This window comes from Seriola aureovittata, chromosome 10, assembly GCF_021018895.1.
Source record: "Seriola aureovittata isolate HTS-2021-v1 ecotype China chromosome 10, ASM2101889v1, whole genome shotgun sequence".
In the NCBI taxonomy this organism is placed as follows: domain Eukaryota; kingdom Metazoa; phylum Chordata; class Actinopteri; order Carangiformes; family Carangidae; genus Seriola; species Seriola aureovittata.
The window spans coordinates 23701353-23719267 of record NC_079373.1 but is presented as its reverse complement, the minus strand read 5'-3'; the positions used below and the strand labels follow the sequence as shown (position 1 = coordinate 23719267).

At 39.8% G+C, this 17915-nt stretch overlaps 1 protein-coding gene across 6 annotated transcripts in view; it reads right to left on the bottom strand.

Annotated features, from left to right (window-relative positions):
• Nucleotides 1-17883, bottom strand: part of LOC130176411 (nucleoprotein TPR-like) — a 43806-nt gene extending 25923 nt beyond the window's left edge. For 3 of the 6 annotated variants that reach the window (XR_008828861.1, XM_056387493.1, XM_056387490.1), the window contains exons 1-20: nucleotides 17793-17883; nucleotides 17486-17584; nucleotides 15401-15490; nucleotides 14816-14956; nucleotides 12745-12816; nucleotides 12521-12592; nucleotides 12396-12431; nucleotides 12196-12285; nucleotides 9439-9477; nucleotides 8169-8304; nucleotides 6814-6893; nucleotides 6516-6638; nucleotides 6316-6375; nucleotides 5986-6090; nucleotides 4582-4692; nucleotides 4261-4401; nucleotides 3445-3631; nucleotides 1812-3292; nucleotides 1428-1518; nucleotides 1088-1230 (exon numbers count right to left, since the gene is read on the bottom strand). Coding sequence is in view for 5 of the 6 variants with exons in the window: in XM_056387493.1 (XP_056243468.1) it covers nucleotides 1088-1230; nucleotides 1428-1518; nucleotides 1812-3292; nucleotides 3445-3631; nucleotides 4261-4401; nucleotides 4582-4692; nucleotides 5986-6090; nucleotides 6316-6375; nucleotides 6516-6638; nucleotides 6814-6893; nucleotides 8169-8304; nucleotides 9439-9477; nucleotides 12196-12285; nucleotides 12396-12431; nucleotides 12521-12592; nucleotides 12745-12816; nucleotides 14816-14956; nucleotides 15401-15445 (3153 nt within the window). In the remaining variant the exon portion in view is untranslated. The remainder of the gene's footprint in view (nucleotides 1-1087; nucleotides 1231-1427; nucleotides 1519-1811; nucleotides 3293-3444; nucleotides 3632-4260; nucleotides 4402-4581; nucleotides 4693-5985; nucleotides 6091-6315; nucleotides 6376-6515; nucleotides 6639-6813; nucleotides 6894-8168; nucleotides 8305-9438; nucleotides 9478-12195; nucleotides 12286-12395; nucleotides 12432-12520; nucleotides 12593-12744; nucleotides 12817-14815; nucleotides 14957-15400; nucleotides 15491-17485; nucleotides 17585-17792) is intronic. The other 3 variants (XM_056387492.1, XM_056387491.1, XM_056387494.1) reach the window with 3 other exon arrangements.
• Nucleotides 17884-17915: the final 32 nt, after the last annotated feature.

Genomic DNA, 17915 nt, shown 5'->3' with positions numbered 1-17915 from the left:
GACCAGTTTTTTTCCTCATACTCAATGCATGTTGCACTCTATCTCCCTCAATTGCCAGCACCTGGATCTTATAAAACACAGAGTGACAGTTTGTGGTGATGGTGACAAAGGAGAGAATGAGAGCGTGTGAGAGAGAAACAGTGAAACACAGGATGAAAACGAGAGAACTAGCAATAGAAAGGAGAAAGTGAGTGAGCGACAGATGATGAAGTGAGAGAGGAAGCGAGAGAGTGAGGAGATGGATAAAGACTGAGTAAGTGAGAGAGGAGAGGTACCCAAGCATCATTAGCTAGATTTCCTTCCACAGGTCATTCATTCTTTGTCTGTCTGGCTGTCTACGAGACATCTATGAGTTCAACATACATCAGCTTCATCCTCTCACTCAACACCTGACTTCAACATTTGTCGAAGTGTTATACTTCTCAGATATTCTGCACGTTGTGTTGAATGTGTTGGCCTGAGCTAATATTAGCTTGCTCTTACGTTCTGTGCTTTTTGGATCACAAAAATGTTGAAAAAGCAGCGTAACGTCTCGTTCTTTACGAGGACATGTCAGTTTGATATAGAAAACACATTTGTAAAGCTTTAGCACAAATTTCCCCCGGGGTCCACTCAGACACATTTTTACAAAAAGGTCAGAATCTGTGGAACAAAAAAAAAAAAGAGACCTCAAACCGATTTATCTGATAAAGAAAATATTTTCATTCTAACTTCCTCTGAGGCGGGTCATATGTTTCTGTGTGAACATCACACCGTGGCCGTTTCCTGCTGTACAACGTCGAGTTGTAGCACAGAGCAGTGTCGCGGTTTTCGCTGTGATGATACGCGGAAGTGACCCCCAACGGCTGTGATTAAATTTCCCACATAGCTCTAAGTTGAGATCACACAGTTAGGAATCATTAATACATTGCGTGATGTGTGTGAGAGAGTAAATCATCAGTGGTGCTCTACCTCTGCTGCCCGTCACATCGGGATCGGTTTTAAAGTAGCCTCTGTTTCATGTACGTGTTGTTGTTTGGTGTGTGTGTGTGTGGCGTTATAAAAGTTTGAGCGTCAGTTTGTGAGTCTGCCACAGATATAAACAAACCGTGTCTGCCGCTGCCGTTGTCTCTCTGCAGGTCTCCCCCAAAGCTTTCCACTCTCCCTGCCGGTGTCTCGTCGAGGAAGCTGCGTTCCCACAGACACTGGAGGCATTCAACAGATCCGACGCCCCGGTAATCACCGAGGGGACTGAGAGGAATGAGGTGAGATGGCAAGAACAGCAAGAAGGTAAGAATGAATGATGATTGGCGATGGTATGAAATACAGATGTACAATGAGTTCACTATATAAGAGGCTCCCAGAGGAGCAGCGGAGCAGTACTACAATGTTCCATAATTGCATAATACTTTTTTTTACTGAACGGATCATATAGACACAACCATCACCTCTGCTGTGCTTGCTTTTGGCGAACATGGCCGCTGTGTTGAGAGGATGTCTGACGCTTCCACCAGACCATCTTGTATTTTGTTCAGATCCCTGAAAATGTTTTGAAGAGACAAAATTACCACTGAAAAAAAAAAACACAGATTATACAACCAGAAGTAAGTTTGATTCGTGTTTTAACATCTCAGTTTACTAACTAAACTACCTGGATTTTATTTTATTTTGGCCAATATTTCTATTACTAACAACACATGATCAACAGCTGAAGAAAAGGCTGCAGTTGCCCAGTAAACAAAGCAACGAGTTTACCTCGGTTTTATACATTTATGATCCTACAAGAACCTCCTGATGGCCTTGAAATGGTAATACTTCTGTGATTTATATACCTGAACAAACTGATGCAGGACCGAGACACAACCGAACGACGACCTGGGTCCAGTTTGGCGGACGGACGGCTTCAAATAACTTTCACTTTTATGGGTCTCTGCAGCTCTTTCGTCTTCTATTTTGTCATTTTTCATACGGTCCCGACAGCTGCCGGACTCCACCTCCGATTCAGGGTCCACAGTGTCCGTCACGGTATCAGCACGGACATCCTTCAAGTTCGATTTTCCCTGGACAGTCTCGCTTTCATAGTTTTCTTCGGTGTCCAGATTCGACTGACCTTGGCTCTTCTTACATGTACTAGAACCATCATCATCATCATCATCATCATCATCATCAGGTACCAGACACTTGAGGTGTCCGTTGTCTTGCTCCGACATGTCCTGACTTTGAGATACTTCAACACATTCTTCCTTCACATGTTTATCACACATTTCAACGGTTTGCTTCATGTCACTGGCAAAGTCAGAGAGATTATCAGATGCTTGTGTTTGTGTCGTCTCTAACTCCTGGACACTGACGATACCATTTGTTTGAGCAGGTAATGGTACCACAGCCGATTCGTCCGTTGGCTTCTCCTCTGCGGTTTTCTCAAACACCTGGTGGCTAAGTGGCTCAGCATCTTGAGTTTGGACCTGATCATGACACAGGTTTTGCACTTCACTGATGGGATCAGGCCCGTGATGGACACTATCATCAGAACTGAGGGTGAGGAGCACCTGTCCTTCTCTCCCAATCCCACATCCTTTGTCCGCATGGCGGGAGTCGGGATCCTTCTCAGGGACTTTCTGAGTGAGACTCTGTGAGCAGCCTGACGGCTCACAGACAGCCGGCGGTGACTCAGTGTCCGTGAAGTCAACGACCCGCCGCGCGTTGCTCTTCTCGATAGTCGTCTGGGTCAGTATCTGCGCTTCTGGGGTTTCTGATGTGTGTCCTGCTGTCTCTCCTCTCTCTGCTCCATCTGTCCCACCTCTTTTTTCTGTTTCAGGGTTTCTGGTGTCCCCTGCTTCCTCTGCTGACCCCTGGCTATCCGTTGTTTGGGCCGTGAGCGTTCCTCTTTTTTCTCCAGCACTTCCTTCCTCCTTCACATCTTCTCCTTGGACCTCTTCTCTATCCCACTGCCGATCTGTATTTCTTTCCTCTTCTTTTGTGTTGTTCTTTTCTTGTCCCCCATCGTCCTTCCCTCCATGTTGTCTCTCCCTCATTCCTCTCTTCCCTCCGTCATTTTTTTCTTCGCTCAGTGAACCTACAGATCCGTTGATAGACACGTGGTCAGGTCTTGATACAGATGTAGTGCCACTCTCACCGCTACCTTTGCTAATCATGAGATCATTATCAGACACAGAGGACGTAGTATTAATTAAATCTGAAACTACACCAGGATCACTCTCTCTAGTCTTAGAGCTGGCGTCATTTCCTGTTTCTCCAGACTGAATGCAGGGGCTGAAAGAAGATCGTTGATGGTGGTTTAGATCTTCTTGTCCTGAAAGAAAACACAATCTACATGTTTCAGAAAATTGAATGTTTTTCATCTGCTTGTGAAATTACAGAACATTGGTGAAATGCCGAAATCTCGTAATAGGACAAATAGCAAAATATGTTTCTCTACTGTGTGTTTATATTTAGCTGGCTGACCTCCAGTTGCTCCAGTGGCATCTAGATTAGTCACAGCTCCTGCGTCCTCAAGACAGTCTGGGTTTCTGGGCTGAGCCAAGGCCAAGTGCTGCAGACTGCCAAAGCCAGGCAGCTCAGAGCTAGAGATGGGTTCATTAAGAGGGAAGATCTGGGTAGAAACACTGAAGCTCTGACCTCTGTTTCTCATCTGTGTAGAAAAAAAAAAAGAAAAACGTCACATGCTTAGTATCAACCAGTGCTGTTATTTCACCTTTGCACCTCAGTTTTAGCTGCAGCCTAATTCACCCGTTTATTCCCACCGTGGAACGAGAGAAATCTTTGGTGAAAAAACAAAACAAAAAAAACAAGCAAACAGAAATAGCTCAGTTTATTTCCTAACTGTGTTTGCATGAAGCCTCAACACTGTGGCGCCCTTTACTCACAGGGATTAGGCTACGAGTTGGTCTGTACTATAGACAAAGTATATACTAAAGAATGTAAGTTGTTGTCATGTTCCCTTACTGTTGTCATGCAGCCTTTACTTACTGAGATTGTTTGTAATTAAGTTGTTTTATCATTATTTAGCCTTAATTGTGTCTTAATTACCCAGTTAGCTTTCCAAAGGCCTCATTTAGGCTATATAGTATAATAGCATACATTATAATTCAATTCTCTGGCCTATTTACATTATATTTATCTTCATATTAAACAATTAAATCAAGGTCCAGTATGTCAAAATTAAGGAACCACCATTGCTTCATTTTAGCCTTTTAGAAAATGCTGGCTAGTAAAAGTTCAAACGTAACTGCGATGACACATGTACGTTTGTGTGTGTACCTCTAATTCAGATATGTGCTGTGCCTGCGCTTTGGCCAATGAGGACAGTTCGGTGTGTTTCTGCTGAAGCTCGTCATAAGCTTCCCTCGCTGCTCGAAGGTCCCGCTGCTCACTCTTGATACAATCCAGAAACGTTTTCCTCTGTTTAACACAAACACACAAAGACACACATTAAAGACAAGATGTTTCAGTATGACAAACAGCAATGAATCACTTTTTTCTTTTCTTTTTTGACATTACAATTTGAGCTGACTGATGCTTTTGGTAAATAAAAAATGACACTATTACACCGCCTCGTCTCACAACTAGTTTTTCTTCTACCTCTTTGTCCCAGCCGGTCTTGGAAGCGGCGTAGCTCTCCATCAGTTGGACCACCTTGTCTTCCATTGCCTTGCTTTTGTCTCGCATCACTTCGTGTTCCTGCTTAAGGGCCTGCAGTAAAATTAATCACCCATAGGATTTTTAATGCAATACTAAATTTTTATGTGTTTATTTAACGTGAACAGAAGGTCTTAAACAGGGAATGGAGAGAGAGGGCTTCTTGCTAATACAAATCAGTTGGCTTGTGACATTTTAATCCTGATTTTAATAATTTAATGAATGAATGGGTGGATTAAAAAGGAGAAGGGGGTACAGAGGGAAGAAAAGAGAACAATAAACTGTAAAGCCATAAATGGAGAATAAACACACTAACTATCATTCGGTTGCAGAGGGGACCATATTCACTAATGTACATATTCACTAATGTACATGTTATGATAAACAACATGACATTCATCACATTTATGAGAAGAATCGATGGTCGTCATTTATTTCTGTCCTTGTGTAAATTCACTCCATAATCATTTAAATGGAGCCTGAAAAATTCCTGATCTGTGCGGGACCAGTACTGTAGGTGGTGCAGGGACATATATATATATATATATATATATATATATACACATCACATTTCCTATCAATCAATACATTTTTAATACATCAGTTTAAAAAATAAACACTGTTGGATATGAACACCTAAGAAAGTTAAAAAGCTTATCTCTTATCTTTGCACCATTTAAGGTTATTCCCTGGACATGAGCTGCTCAAATCTCTACAAAAACTGGGAAAATGTGGGTGTAAATAAACTGTTGCCCATAAAGTTGGAATAATTTCGTTTTCAGTTTAATTGTGGTTTAATTGTGGTTTCATTTTCATTGCGATATGTTTGGAAGAGATTGACTACTAAAGTTATGAGAAGATAAACACTTTATCTGTCTAGAATAAATCACATTGTCACAATCATTTCATGGAAGGAGGTAAAAAATATTTTATTCCAACTTTATGAGCAACAGTTTAGTTCCACTAATTCCACAGGTGCAAAACACAACACTGAACAAAACACAAGAAAATAGAAAACACTATATTTCACAAAACGTGAAAACAAGACACAACATATAGTGTTGAGCTGTTGTTTTCTGTTTTTTGTTTCAGTTTTCTGAAATGTTGTGTTTATTACGTTGTTAATGCTGTTGTGGTTTTGTTTTGTTTTCCAAGTTGTTTATGTGTTTTTTTGGGTTTTTTTTTTTTAAAGTTTCTGAAATTGTGTTTTCAGTTTTTTGTTTTTTTTTGTTGATTTTTCAAGTTTGTTTGTTGTGTTTTATAAAATGTGTTTTCAGTTCAGATTCAGTTCATAAATCTCAATTCAAATGACAAATAAAGACACGGGGGAGGATGAGAAACTCTGACCTGGTACTGCTCTTTTTGTGTCTGCAGCTCCAGTTCTACTCTGTTTACCGTCTGTGTCTGGCTCAACAACAGCTGCTGGGTATGCTGCAGAGACCTCATTACTTCCTAAATTAACACACACATACAAACTCACAATATAATGTAGTTATCCACGATGAAGCCATACTATGTTACGGTTACATGTCTGGCCCGGGCTTGGTTTTAGCTTATTTTACACTATGCAATCATTAAAAAGTGAAAATACACTTTTTCTTCCAGTGCAAAGACACATTTTTCTGTATTATTTAAGAAAGCAAAACATCCTCATTCCTATTTTCTATGTTTCTTTACCTGCTTTTCTGCTCTCACAGCTACAATCTCCTCCCTCAGTTTCATGTTCATGTCAGTTTCCTAAACGTGAAAGAAATGCAGGAAAATAATGAGTTACCGTGTTTCTGCCAATGTGATGGAGATAAGTAACAACTAGTTTTGATGGCCAGAATATAAAATACATGATGTTAGACATATTATCTGCTGATTTTGTCATTTACCATGTTCAGTTTCTGGTGCAGCCTCTGTACATGCTGCTCTTTGCCGGTGTGACTGTAGGTCTTGTCATGTCTGACTGAGGTCATCTTGCCTTTGATCAGCTTGTTACTCACTTCCTCCAACTCCTGGGAAATCAAATTACGTTCAAACGTTTTAAAAGTACAAAATTATGATGCATCACTGCACATGATACATGGCTGCAATTATGTCAGGAGGAGCGATACTTTGGTACCAAGTTGATGCCAGAACTCACGTGACAGTACTTCTTTTTCTCCAGTACGTAGACAGTTTTCCACTTACCTTCTTCAGTGACACAATGGTTGCTTCTTGTTTTTCATTCGCAGAAGACAGTTTCGTATTGATTCTCATTGCTTCATCAACTGTAAGAATCACACAGGGGTCAGGCACTGTCGTACATAACGCTATGACAGAACTACAGTGGTCTAACGTTGCTGTTAATCAGTGGCAGACAGGAAGTGGACCGTAACACAAACCGCAAACTCAAGATAAAGAAACAATAACATCTTTTTTAAATGAACACCAGTCATAGCAGCATGAGACAACTGTGCAACTGTATCCTCCCTTTATACAAACTGACATACTGTGGTGTCATAGAAATGAGATTTGAAAACATGGTCAGTGTAGCTGTGACAGTTTAAGTTTGCAATGGCCACCTGATAATAACAGCACCTATTTCATATTCACATTTGGAATAGGAAGGTAATGAAGTAACATAGAGCAAACAATACAGTACTAATGTTATTGTTTGTCTCCCTTTTTAAGTAGAAGGCAGAGTTTCCTTCTTCATTACTGAACATTATGATGGGCAGGACGCATCATCCACTCAGGACCAAAACTACATGATAATACGCACGCAGCTCATCGAACCGTGAAGCACCTGGACCACGGCGGCAGGAAATTATACCTGGCTCCTCTCTTGTCAGCTGACAGCCAGGGTGGGGTTTGAACTACACCGGGCTTGTGGTCAACTACTGAAGTGGATGGATGAAGAGCAGGAAAATGTCACAACAGCAGGATTCTCGTTTGTTGTAACCATCATGTTTCTGTGGATCAGTCCCGCATGCTGTGAATGAGGCCAAGCTGTGGGAATGTTTTCTTGTTGCCGACCTGCGAGATCCATTCACAGTCACAGTTTACTCTTTTATCAAAATATCCTGGAGGAACACCCAGATCTCGATCCACAAAATAATATCTTCAGGACGAAGTGAAACCGGACATTTGCGGGAAAATAATGTGCTGTTGAAAATCCTGCCGAAGCTGACTCACACTACTGTTTCGAGTGCACGCAGACCGAGATCTCTGTGAACTGTTTCCAGCACCTTGTTACATTCATACTCTAAATAATTCAGGCTGTCCTAGGAGCAAAACAGGGCCTCTTCTGGTAAGATGTAATGAAGCGAACACTGTGCACACTCTCTCTGCAACATTCAGTAGCACATGTACTGTATGTACCCTGACTTGCGTGGAACATTGTCAGTGCAGGTGTGTTTGACGTGAAGCAAACAGTGTCTTTGCAGCATAGGAAAGTTTGTGAACACGCAGCCATTACATACAGGAAGTGCATCTATATATCTGCCTTTTTGTGTGTCTATCATCCATACATACATATATACATACATACATTAGTTCATTACCATTTTGCTCTAGCTTCTCATGGGCCTGCTTGACCATGGTGCACTGCCTGGACAGAGCACTGAATCGTTTCTCCACCTCCCCCAGCTGGTTCAAGTGGCTGTCCTTCGACCTGCTCTGCAAGGCTAGTTTCTGTTCCTGTGGGGAGGGTATAGTTAAAACAAAGAAAGACATTTTCAGAGGTGTGGAAGTACAGTACAAAATCACTACCGAATTGCATGCGTAGCTCCAAAAATGCTCAATCAATTAATAAATGGAGTAATTAGGATAAGCAGTGAAAACATCTTAACTGTGTTTTCTTTCTTTATAGCAATAGTTTGACGTTTTGGGGAATACGATTATTCGCTTTCTTGCCACAAGTTTGCCGAGAAGATTGATCCTCATGTCTCTTCTGTTAGATATGAAGCTGCAACCAGCAGCTGGTTAGCTTAGCTCAGCATGAGGACTAAAGACAGATATCCTGGCTCTTTCCAAACGCGATGAAATTCCCCTACTAAAATGACGACAAGGCTTTAGGAAGTCACCTCTTGTGGCCAAGACATAGCTTTGGTTGTCACACTTTGTTTCAACAAAACACAGCATGTAAATTAGTGAGAAGAAACACAGCTGTTTACCCCTGCTACAGGTCTTTATCTCGAGCTAAGCTAGTTAGCTGCTGGCTCTAGCCAAAAGCTCCATGTGGGTTGCTCAGTTTGCACAAAACAAGAGGAGGCAAGAGGCAGAGGGTCATTCTGTCAGACATGGACTACTACAGTGGAAAACAGCTGTGAAGCGATGCAGAGGATCATGGTTTAACACAGCTAGTGTCTGTCTTTGTCAGTGGGATGAAAGAAGCAACTCAGCTCACGCCTCAGAGCGCTTTATCGCTCTTAAAACTGTCATTATAGTTTTGATTGTCTGTATCAAGCTGAGCAGATTCTTCTCTCTCGTTTTCCCGCTCACTCATTTCACTCTCATTCTCCCTCCATCCCTCCCTCCCATCCCTCCCTCCAGTATACCGGCTCTCCTCGACTCCCTCTCGCTCTGCTGAGCCACTGTTATGTGAAGAAGGTTAAACCGAGCGCGGCTCAGTTATAAAATATTTTAATAGAGATATTTTCTCTGCTGTGTTGGCAGTTCAAAGTGTCACACACTCCCTCTGTTACTCCTGATGAGCTCTTCCCTCCAAACCCGTCCCTCCTTAGCACCAGTCCCTCATCCTCCCGTTTTAATTTTTCTCACTCCCACCAATCCTCTGTCAACAGTTTGTATAAGTGGAAAATCCTTCCTTACCAGCTCGTTTGATTTGTTCTCCAAGTTGTACTTCAGCAACTGTAAAACAGCAGTAAAAGAAAATCAAGAAAAGATAAGACGCGGAGCAGCGTGGGTTACTTGTGTGAATTGAGCCAGAGTTTGTTTTGTTTTTTTTCCTCAGGATCCAAAACATGATGATGATGATGTTACAGTCACGGCTGACTGACTGTTCTTCTCAGGAACCCAGGAGGCCTCTTACAGCACATACAGAGAACATCCACTACACTGACCTTGAGCTGACACTGATTTGGCAACTGCTGTTTTTCGAGGTCAAGAATGAAGTTTGAACCTTGAATCTCAGATTTCAAGTCAACATGGGCGAGAAGAAAAATTTTAACATCTACAGTTCTCTTTGCTATATTGATCAACATCACACAGATATCGCTGTCACTATCAGTAATTTATGATTTGGCAGATTTTATAAATCCTGAATACAAATAATTATAAATAATTGTATTATAAGGTGAAACAATAAAATATGTATAATCTAATGTAAATATCTGTGTAATATTTATGATTTCTGTACAATACTTATTATATATAAATGTAAATAATAGATGTGATATAATGTGCTCCCTGTGTATTGATGAATGAATGGCTGTCTTCAATACTGATTAATCTGTCTTTTTTTTTTTTGATTAATTGATTAATCATTTGGTTTATTAAACAGTGCACAACGTCCGTGACAGTCTCAACGAGCCAAAGGATATTTAAATAACACAGACGTAAAACTAAATTAACAACAAAAAAATCAGGAAATCCTCACTCCGGAGAAGCTGAAATGTCTGATCGATAACGAAAATTGTTTGATGAGATTAATTTTCTGTTCTCTCTGCGTTCGTCATCATATAGCAGTTTACAGACTTTCTTCTACCTTCTCTAACAGCTTTATGATCACTGTACATTTTGTCTCGAGGTTAGCCGCCAAGCGTACTAGAACTTTTACATCCCGTGAGGTTGTCAGATTTTTGGGAACAATTTATTACACGACCAGCACTTCATTAACCGGTATCAGTGGGGTTCTTGTTCTGGGGGTCCAGAGCCCCAGGGAGAACAACAGATACATTTTAAGAGGCTGCAAGTTGATTTATGGTTTAGGGGGCGAAAAATAATTAAGACTATTTTTCAGACTTTTGTCAAATTTTGATTTTGTTTAATTCTCATGAAATATTTAATTACCTCTTCTAATGATGAATCAAATAAAACAACACAAAATATTCTGTCATCATATGAAATGACGGAGGCTGTCGAGGTTATTGTTTAATATATTAAAGAGGTCAGCTTAAACTACTACAGCACTGTCTACACCTGCCAGCCTGTTTACAAAGACAACAAATTAGCAGCATCTTGTTAATTTTAGAGGATAAACACACTTCATGCCAAAGGATCAAATGATGAACTTCTGAGAATATAGCCTTAATTATCAATATACCAACATATGACACACAGTATATTAATATGTATATTCATCAGATTGGTTATTCATAAACGAATTGCAATGATTAATTATTTGGATTTAATTATGTATTTATTGAACCACCCTGCTCCAATTGAGCTCAAATTTGTAATTCAGCCGTTCATCAAGGTACGGCAATTAAATCACTTCAATCCCAACTGCCACCGATGTGAAAATGTGTTAAATTAAATAAATCCACCAGACCGTGTAGGAACACAACTGGGCCTCACTTTAGCCAAACACCGCAGTCAGCGTCTCCCAGATAGAATATCAAAAACAGTCTCTATTGTCTCTGTAACACGGCTGGGTTGTTAAAGTGCGCTGGACCATGGGGACGGCCGTATATCACCTCTGTGTTGTCAAGCCTGAAGACAAACACTCTTTGAGCCAGACTGGGTCAGGTCTATGCATCAACACCCTACACCCTCGACTCTGGTTGATAATGACCCGTCATCATTTACGTATCACTTTTAACTGTTTAATGATTTTCAAAAAAAAAAAAAAAATCTTTTTTTCTGATTTTAAAGGAGGAATGAGAAAGAAAGAGAGAGAGAGAGAGAGGTGATGGGATGAGTGGGAGTACTGGTGTGGGAGTGAGAGAGACACAGAGATAGGGATGTGTTTTTTTGCGCTACAGGTATGTAGTGGTCCGTATATCGACTGTTTCGAGGTTTCCTGTATTTCGTGTTGTAGACGTCCGACGGCAAAAGACAGCAGTTCACACTAACGCACTAACATGATATGTTGGTATTCAACAATATGCTTCGTTATTCCCCCCAAAATATTAAGCTGTAGTCTACATGAAGCTGATAACTTTAAATGTATATAATAGATGTAAATAGAAAATAACTTGGAGACAATAGAAGTATTCAAATCAAAATGCAAAACAATTATTCACTTATGAAAATGTCTCATATATCCACAGGATAACAGGCTAACAGGCACAGAGTCTACTCCCGAGCTGTTTCTTTTCGGCATTCAGGATGCAGTTTGGCAGTTACAGTTGAGCGCCAAAGGTAGTGAGCCTCTATGAGAGCTGGTATCAGCATCTTCGTAGTACTGAACGGTCTCAGAAGCGCGCACACAGAGCTACGGTAAGCCCCGAGGGGAAAACAAGTGTCGGTCAGTCACTACCCGCACTGCTAAACTTTGTCACACAGCACTGAGGTGACATTTTAACACTTTTTACTGTTGTAAAATACCAGTTAAAATTATTCAGTCGTTCATTTGAGGGCCAGCACTACATGGAGAGAGGGTGTGAGTGTTGTGCATCCAGGTACCTGCAGTGACCTCAGCTCTTCTTTTAAGTTGTTATTCTCCTTGTCCTTTAACTCAGCACTGACCTGGTATTTCCCCTGAAATGTTATATTCTTATTGTGAGTGTCAAAAAAAAAAAAGAAGAGGCAATAAATACTATAAAACAGAATCCAAGGGCCGAGATTGTGCAACTGAGATGAGGGAATGCGAGAGCTCCTCATACCTTCTCCTCCTCAATGTTTCTGATTTTGGCCTGAAACTTGAGAACAGAAAATAAATTGTTCAGAAGGTTTTAATGCACTGTAAAACATCTTGCTTAGATATGAAAATGTAACCATAAAAATGTACCTGCTTCTTAACATTAGTGAGGGACTCTGTGTGCTGGTTCTCAACTGTTTTAATGCGATGTTGTAGGGATTCCTGTCATACAGGAAAAACAATGTTATATATATACCATGAAATATATTGAAGAATATGATTACCTATGGAATTTTTTGGATGTCCACCTATCTAAAGGACTAAAATATAGATAATAAAGATGCTGATGTAAAGCCAGCAAGGCCCAGCCGTACCTTCTCCCACTCCAGCTCCTGTTTCTCCAACACCAGTTTACTGATCTGATCCTCAAAGCGTGTCTCTGCATCCTGCACCACGGAAACACCTAATTTAGCATTTACTTAACAAACCTACCTACAGACTAAGTGGAGACACATTGAAATAACAACACTGTAAATGTAGGTGAGGCAATGCCTGGTACAGTGTGATCTTAGCAGGCATGGTACAGACTGAAAATCCATTATCTGCTTCCACTATCTGGGCAGATAACTCTCTCCTTTTTTTTAAGTTTCTAAGTTTCCCTGGTTCATTCCTCCGTATCTTTCATAGAAGCACCGAGAGAAAGAGGAACATTAGAAGGGAGGTGATATTTGTGGAAAGCCATCCCTATCCTCCCTCTTCCCCCAGAGAAGGCAGGTAAAAGTCAATTGCTCTCTATATCCACAGGACTTTTTTATGTGTGTGTGGGAGCTGGTTAACTCACTGAGTTTATTTTATAAGTTCCTATTAAACTATGCTACCAGCGTGGCACTGCACTTAAAAAAAAAAGAGGAGTGCACAGGAGATAAAGCTGTTACTTTTCCACTGAGGAATAATTATTTTGTGAGTGAGTGTATGTGTGTGTGTGTGTGTGTGTGTGTGTGTGTGTGTGTGTGTGTCTTTAAAAAAAACAAAAGAAAGCTTTATTAAGCTTGGTAATCCACATAAATAAAAGTAGGCAACTGCATATTAACTGAAGTTTTGTGGCACTGAAACATTAATTTATATTTTGCTTTTACTTATTGTGTGAAAATTCATGACTGTTTACACCATATATTTATCATGGTTTTTCATCTCTTTACTCTTTTATCGCTGTTCTCAATGGATGCCCTTTATGGGGCATTAAAAAGCAAAAAAACAAAGTATCTGGGCATAAAAATGTGATGTGTATTTGATAGTTTAGTTTGAAGAAGTTAGACAGTGTATCCTAAAGTTTTCCATCATGTGTTATTGGAATAAGTCACAAAGTTGGCTTCATTTACATCTCACACTATCACCGACTAAAGCAGTGGGCCGTACTGTATTAAAAAAAAAAGAAAAGAAAAAAGGAAAAAGCCATTGGAATTTGACCTGCTGAGGAATGTCCGGCACCATCATGACATCCTCTTGCTTCTTAACCTCTCCACCCAGTGAACAGCACAACTACAAAGTGCTACTTTGATAACAGCAGCGCCTGAGGAGGATCAGACTGATATACCGTCTCATGTTTGTGTTCCCAGTTAACATGGCCATAACAATAAAAACTAAATGGGAACAAACGACCAGCATCCCATTTTTGCTCCTCTAACCTTTAAGCACACTCAGGGCGTGTTGTCAGGTTGAAAGTACTTGCTGGAGGGCACAAACCATCATTTATTTTTGTTACTTTTATAAACAAATTTTCTTTCTATTTATTGGTCAGGGGCCAAATGGCCTGTGTGTCCCCCATCTTGACGCAATGTGCATGAGACCCAGCTGGCTCTTGTCCAGATAACCAAAAGGGGCAGCTGGCTTCCTCTAAGGACACCACCAACTCCCCTACCATTTCAATGAAATTATTCTGCTCTTCAGCCAAACAGAGAGCCATTAGTCTCTCAGTTCTACTCAGTAAATAACGATGTGACGCAGAGGAACACAGGAAGTAAGCAATGCTGAAAACAAGACACACATTTTGTCATCTCTTGTAGAGCTCCTGTATAGCTCAGTTTAAGTAAGCGTATGAACAAATGAGAGTAAATTACAGTACGTTTAATTCTTTAGACTGGTGGACCCCAACCTGGAGTCAAACTCTGATAAGGGGTCATAAAATAAATCTTAGGGGGGTACGAGAAGATTAACAAGATGGGAAAGCAGAAACATATTTTTGCTAGACAAATAAAGCTACAAGGGGTGGGGAGCACTGCTTTAGATTGTGACATGGAAAGACCATGCATAAATAAAGCACCTGTTAACACATTATGTACAAACACCGGAAGCTTTGACTACTGTGCAAAGAGAATTATTTTTTTTAATATTGCAGTAATATAAATAGCCACACACAGAAAGAAACTGTTGCAACTGCTACTGTACCTTCCGAATATGCAGCTCCTCCACAGCCTCAAATAGATGAGTTTTAAATTCCAACAATTGTAGTAAGAGGGGGCCTCCACTTTCTGTCTGACAGCCGGCGCTGGACAGAGACAGCTCCTGCTCCAAACCAGGCCCTCCTACCTGAAAAAGAAAAATGAAAGCTTATGATTTAGTCATTCAAATACTCACCAAATCCAGAAGACACACATCAATTTGGCAAGATATGAAAAAAAAAAAAAAAAGGTTATATGCAGAGACTGTGGCACAAATAGAGAGCGTGCCAATGTCTTCCTGCATACTAAAAGAAAGAGTGACTCGCCTTATTTTAACAAAAAGCAGTTTAACAATGTATAAAATAGCAATAAACACTGCAGGTGTCCCACAGTTTTTTTTTCATAAATATCACGACGCATGAAGAAAATATATTTTATTTAAAAACAACACTAAGATGAGTACAATATTTAATTTTTTATTAAATTTTTTAATTATTTATAATCAACTTTTTTGAATTTAATCTTAAAATGAATAAAGCAGTCAGGAGATGAATGTTATTTGCTTCGTCTTCTAATGTCAGTTGTAACTTACAGTGGTGTTGGGGTTGTGTATCCCAGAGTCTGCATCTAGATCCATCGGGTTGTTTCAGGACAGGCCAAGGTCCCACTGGGTTTCTTCTGCCTGTTAATCAAAACACTTTGTTGAAAAAGGTTAATAGAATAGGCTGTTTAATAAGCAGTAACACCCTGCTTTTCTCCTTATAAGCTTATAATTACTTCCTCATATGCAATTTTTACTGCTAAGTGATTTCATTTGAAATAATAGGCTGGCACATTAAAGCCTCGTAATGTTTCTCAATCACTACAATCTAACCTAATGGCTTTGAAATGACCATTAGGGTTTTTTCTTTCTTTGTTTTACACCACTTCCATCGCAGTGAGAAGATAACACCTTGATAAGCCATCTAGGTTAAAATGAACCAGGCCATTGACACTAATAGGGGTCAGAGCAATAACACTGAATGGACAAATTGCACTGTCAATGCTTTTTAAATTATCTAGGTTATTTAATTTGACCTGTGGATGGTCCTCTGCAACTGTCTCTGTCCCCTGAACATAACCAAGAGACTGACTGACACACACACTCCATTCACGCAAACACACACCTACTGAAAAATATGACTATTTAAGTGGGAGGTCTCCACTAGCCACTGATCTCTTAATAGAACAGACCTTTTTTCTCCCATTTAACTTGCACTGGTATCAATCATGTTGGAGAATTAAATGATCCCTGCTAGAATTGGCTACTATCATAAAATGACACTATGACCCCAGGCTGAGGAGGGAGGGGATGTGCAAACGTGTGTTAGTGTGTCAAAGTGATGGTGCATGTGTGTCTTATGTGCACAGTGTCAATGTGTATGTGCCCTGTGAGTGAGGGAGTAAACCACAATGTCTTTATTTGCTTCTCCTGTGATTCAGTTGAGCAGATATTAACCACCATTTCTAAGCCATGAAAAGACAAATTAAAAGTCCTGCCATCCATTAAACTGGAACGATTCTATCAAACAACATGATGTCAGTATTGCCTTTGGTTGAGTTATGTTAAATGCTCAGGAAAGTTGAACCAAAGTTCTGAGATTGTAATGCATAAAATTACAGTACAGCTAAAAACAATACAACACTAAACTACTGCAATACTAGTGTGAAAGTGCACTGCAACAGCCATTTTTACATTTTGTCATGCCCCTGTATGAAAAGTACAGGTGTAAACTCATTTCTAATTCAAAATCATAAAACTCTACTTAAGTTTCAGGGGTCCTGGTATTGTGCATGCTGGCTCACTGCCATGGCTTACTACTGGGACATATGAATGCAACAGAGCCATCATTAATTTAATTAGTAACACCTGTGCACCTGTGCCATTGTTAATGTAATTAGTAACACCTGTGCTTGTCCTTCTATGACAAGTCAAAATTTCTATTAGACAGCACACTGCAGTCCTATAATGTTGGGAGGGTTTTTTGGCTATTTATCAGTTAAGACTATTTACTACTATTGCCCCATTCACTTATCCTATCGCAAATAACGGCAAAATAACAAGCTCTTTATAAATGCTAACTTTTTCTTTAAAATGGGTGATGTGTTTTGAGATTTACAGGGAAGTTACCTGGAAAATTAACTGTTAATTACAATATTTATATTATCAATATTCCTTTATCAATTTAAATTCACGCTCAGTTTCCGAGTTAACATTGCCTCCATAGTATTGCCCAGCTTTCTTTTTTCTTAATACTACCAACAGTTGTAATTAATAAACCCTGTTTTCAGTCGGGATGTGTTAAATTCCCAATAAATTTGTTATAGTGTTGCGCTTTTCACTTTGACTTAATTTAACTACATTATGATTGAAATTAACGAAAAGTTAATTGCAGCCCATTTTCCTATCTTAATGCAAAACATTGCTAAACAATTAGCTTAAAGTAAAAGCTAGCTTATGTGGGAATGTTAGCTAGCACGAAACTCCAATTTGCTACAACTAATAAAAAATTAATACATTTTGTTCATTTATTTGAAGACATTTTGTTTTGAAAACGTTAATTTCACTGGGTAATACGATTATTATTATTTTAAGTGAATTAGTCAGATAAAAATGTGTTTTGTTGGTGAACGTTACCTTTGGTAATTATCCCAGCGAGTGAGGAATACGTGGATACGTGGAGTTGGTTCCCTACAGCGCCCCCGTGTGTCCGGGCGGTCGGAGGATGTGTAGTTGCTGGCAGAGATGGAAATAAAAATAATTCAAAAATACAAAACACAAAATAAGTGATTAAAATAGTGAATTCACAAAGTGGACAAACTCAAATGTCTTTATCGAAGCAAATGAATTGTAAAGCCCGGCTGAATCCCTTCTAACAATAATACTTTAAGAAAAAAACTACATTTTCCTTGAGTACATGAAGGCAACATGACTAAGGACCCACTGTGAAATCCATGGATGTCAGATCAGTGTCCATTTCCAATCCATGAATATTCTTCAGCATGTATCATTATTGATCATAGCACCAAAAGGTCAGGCACAGAATTAAACTGAGAAGTGAACTTTG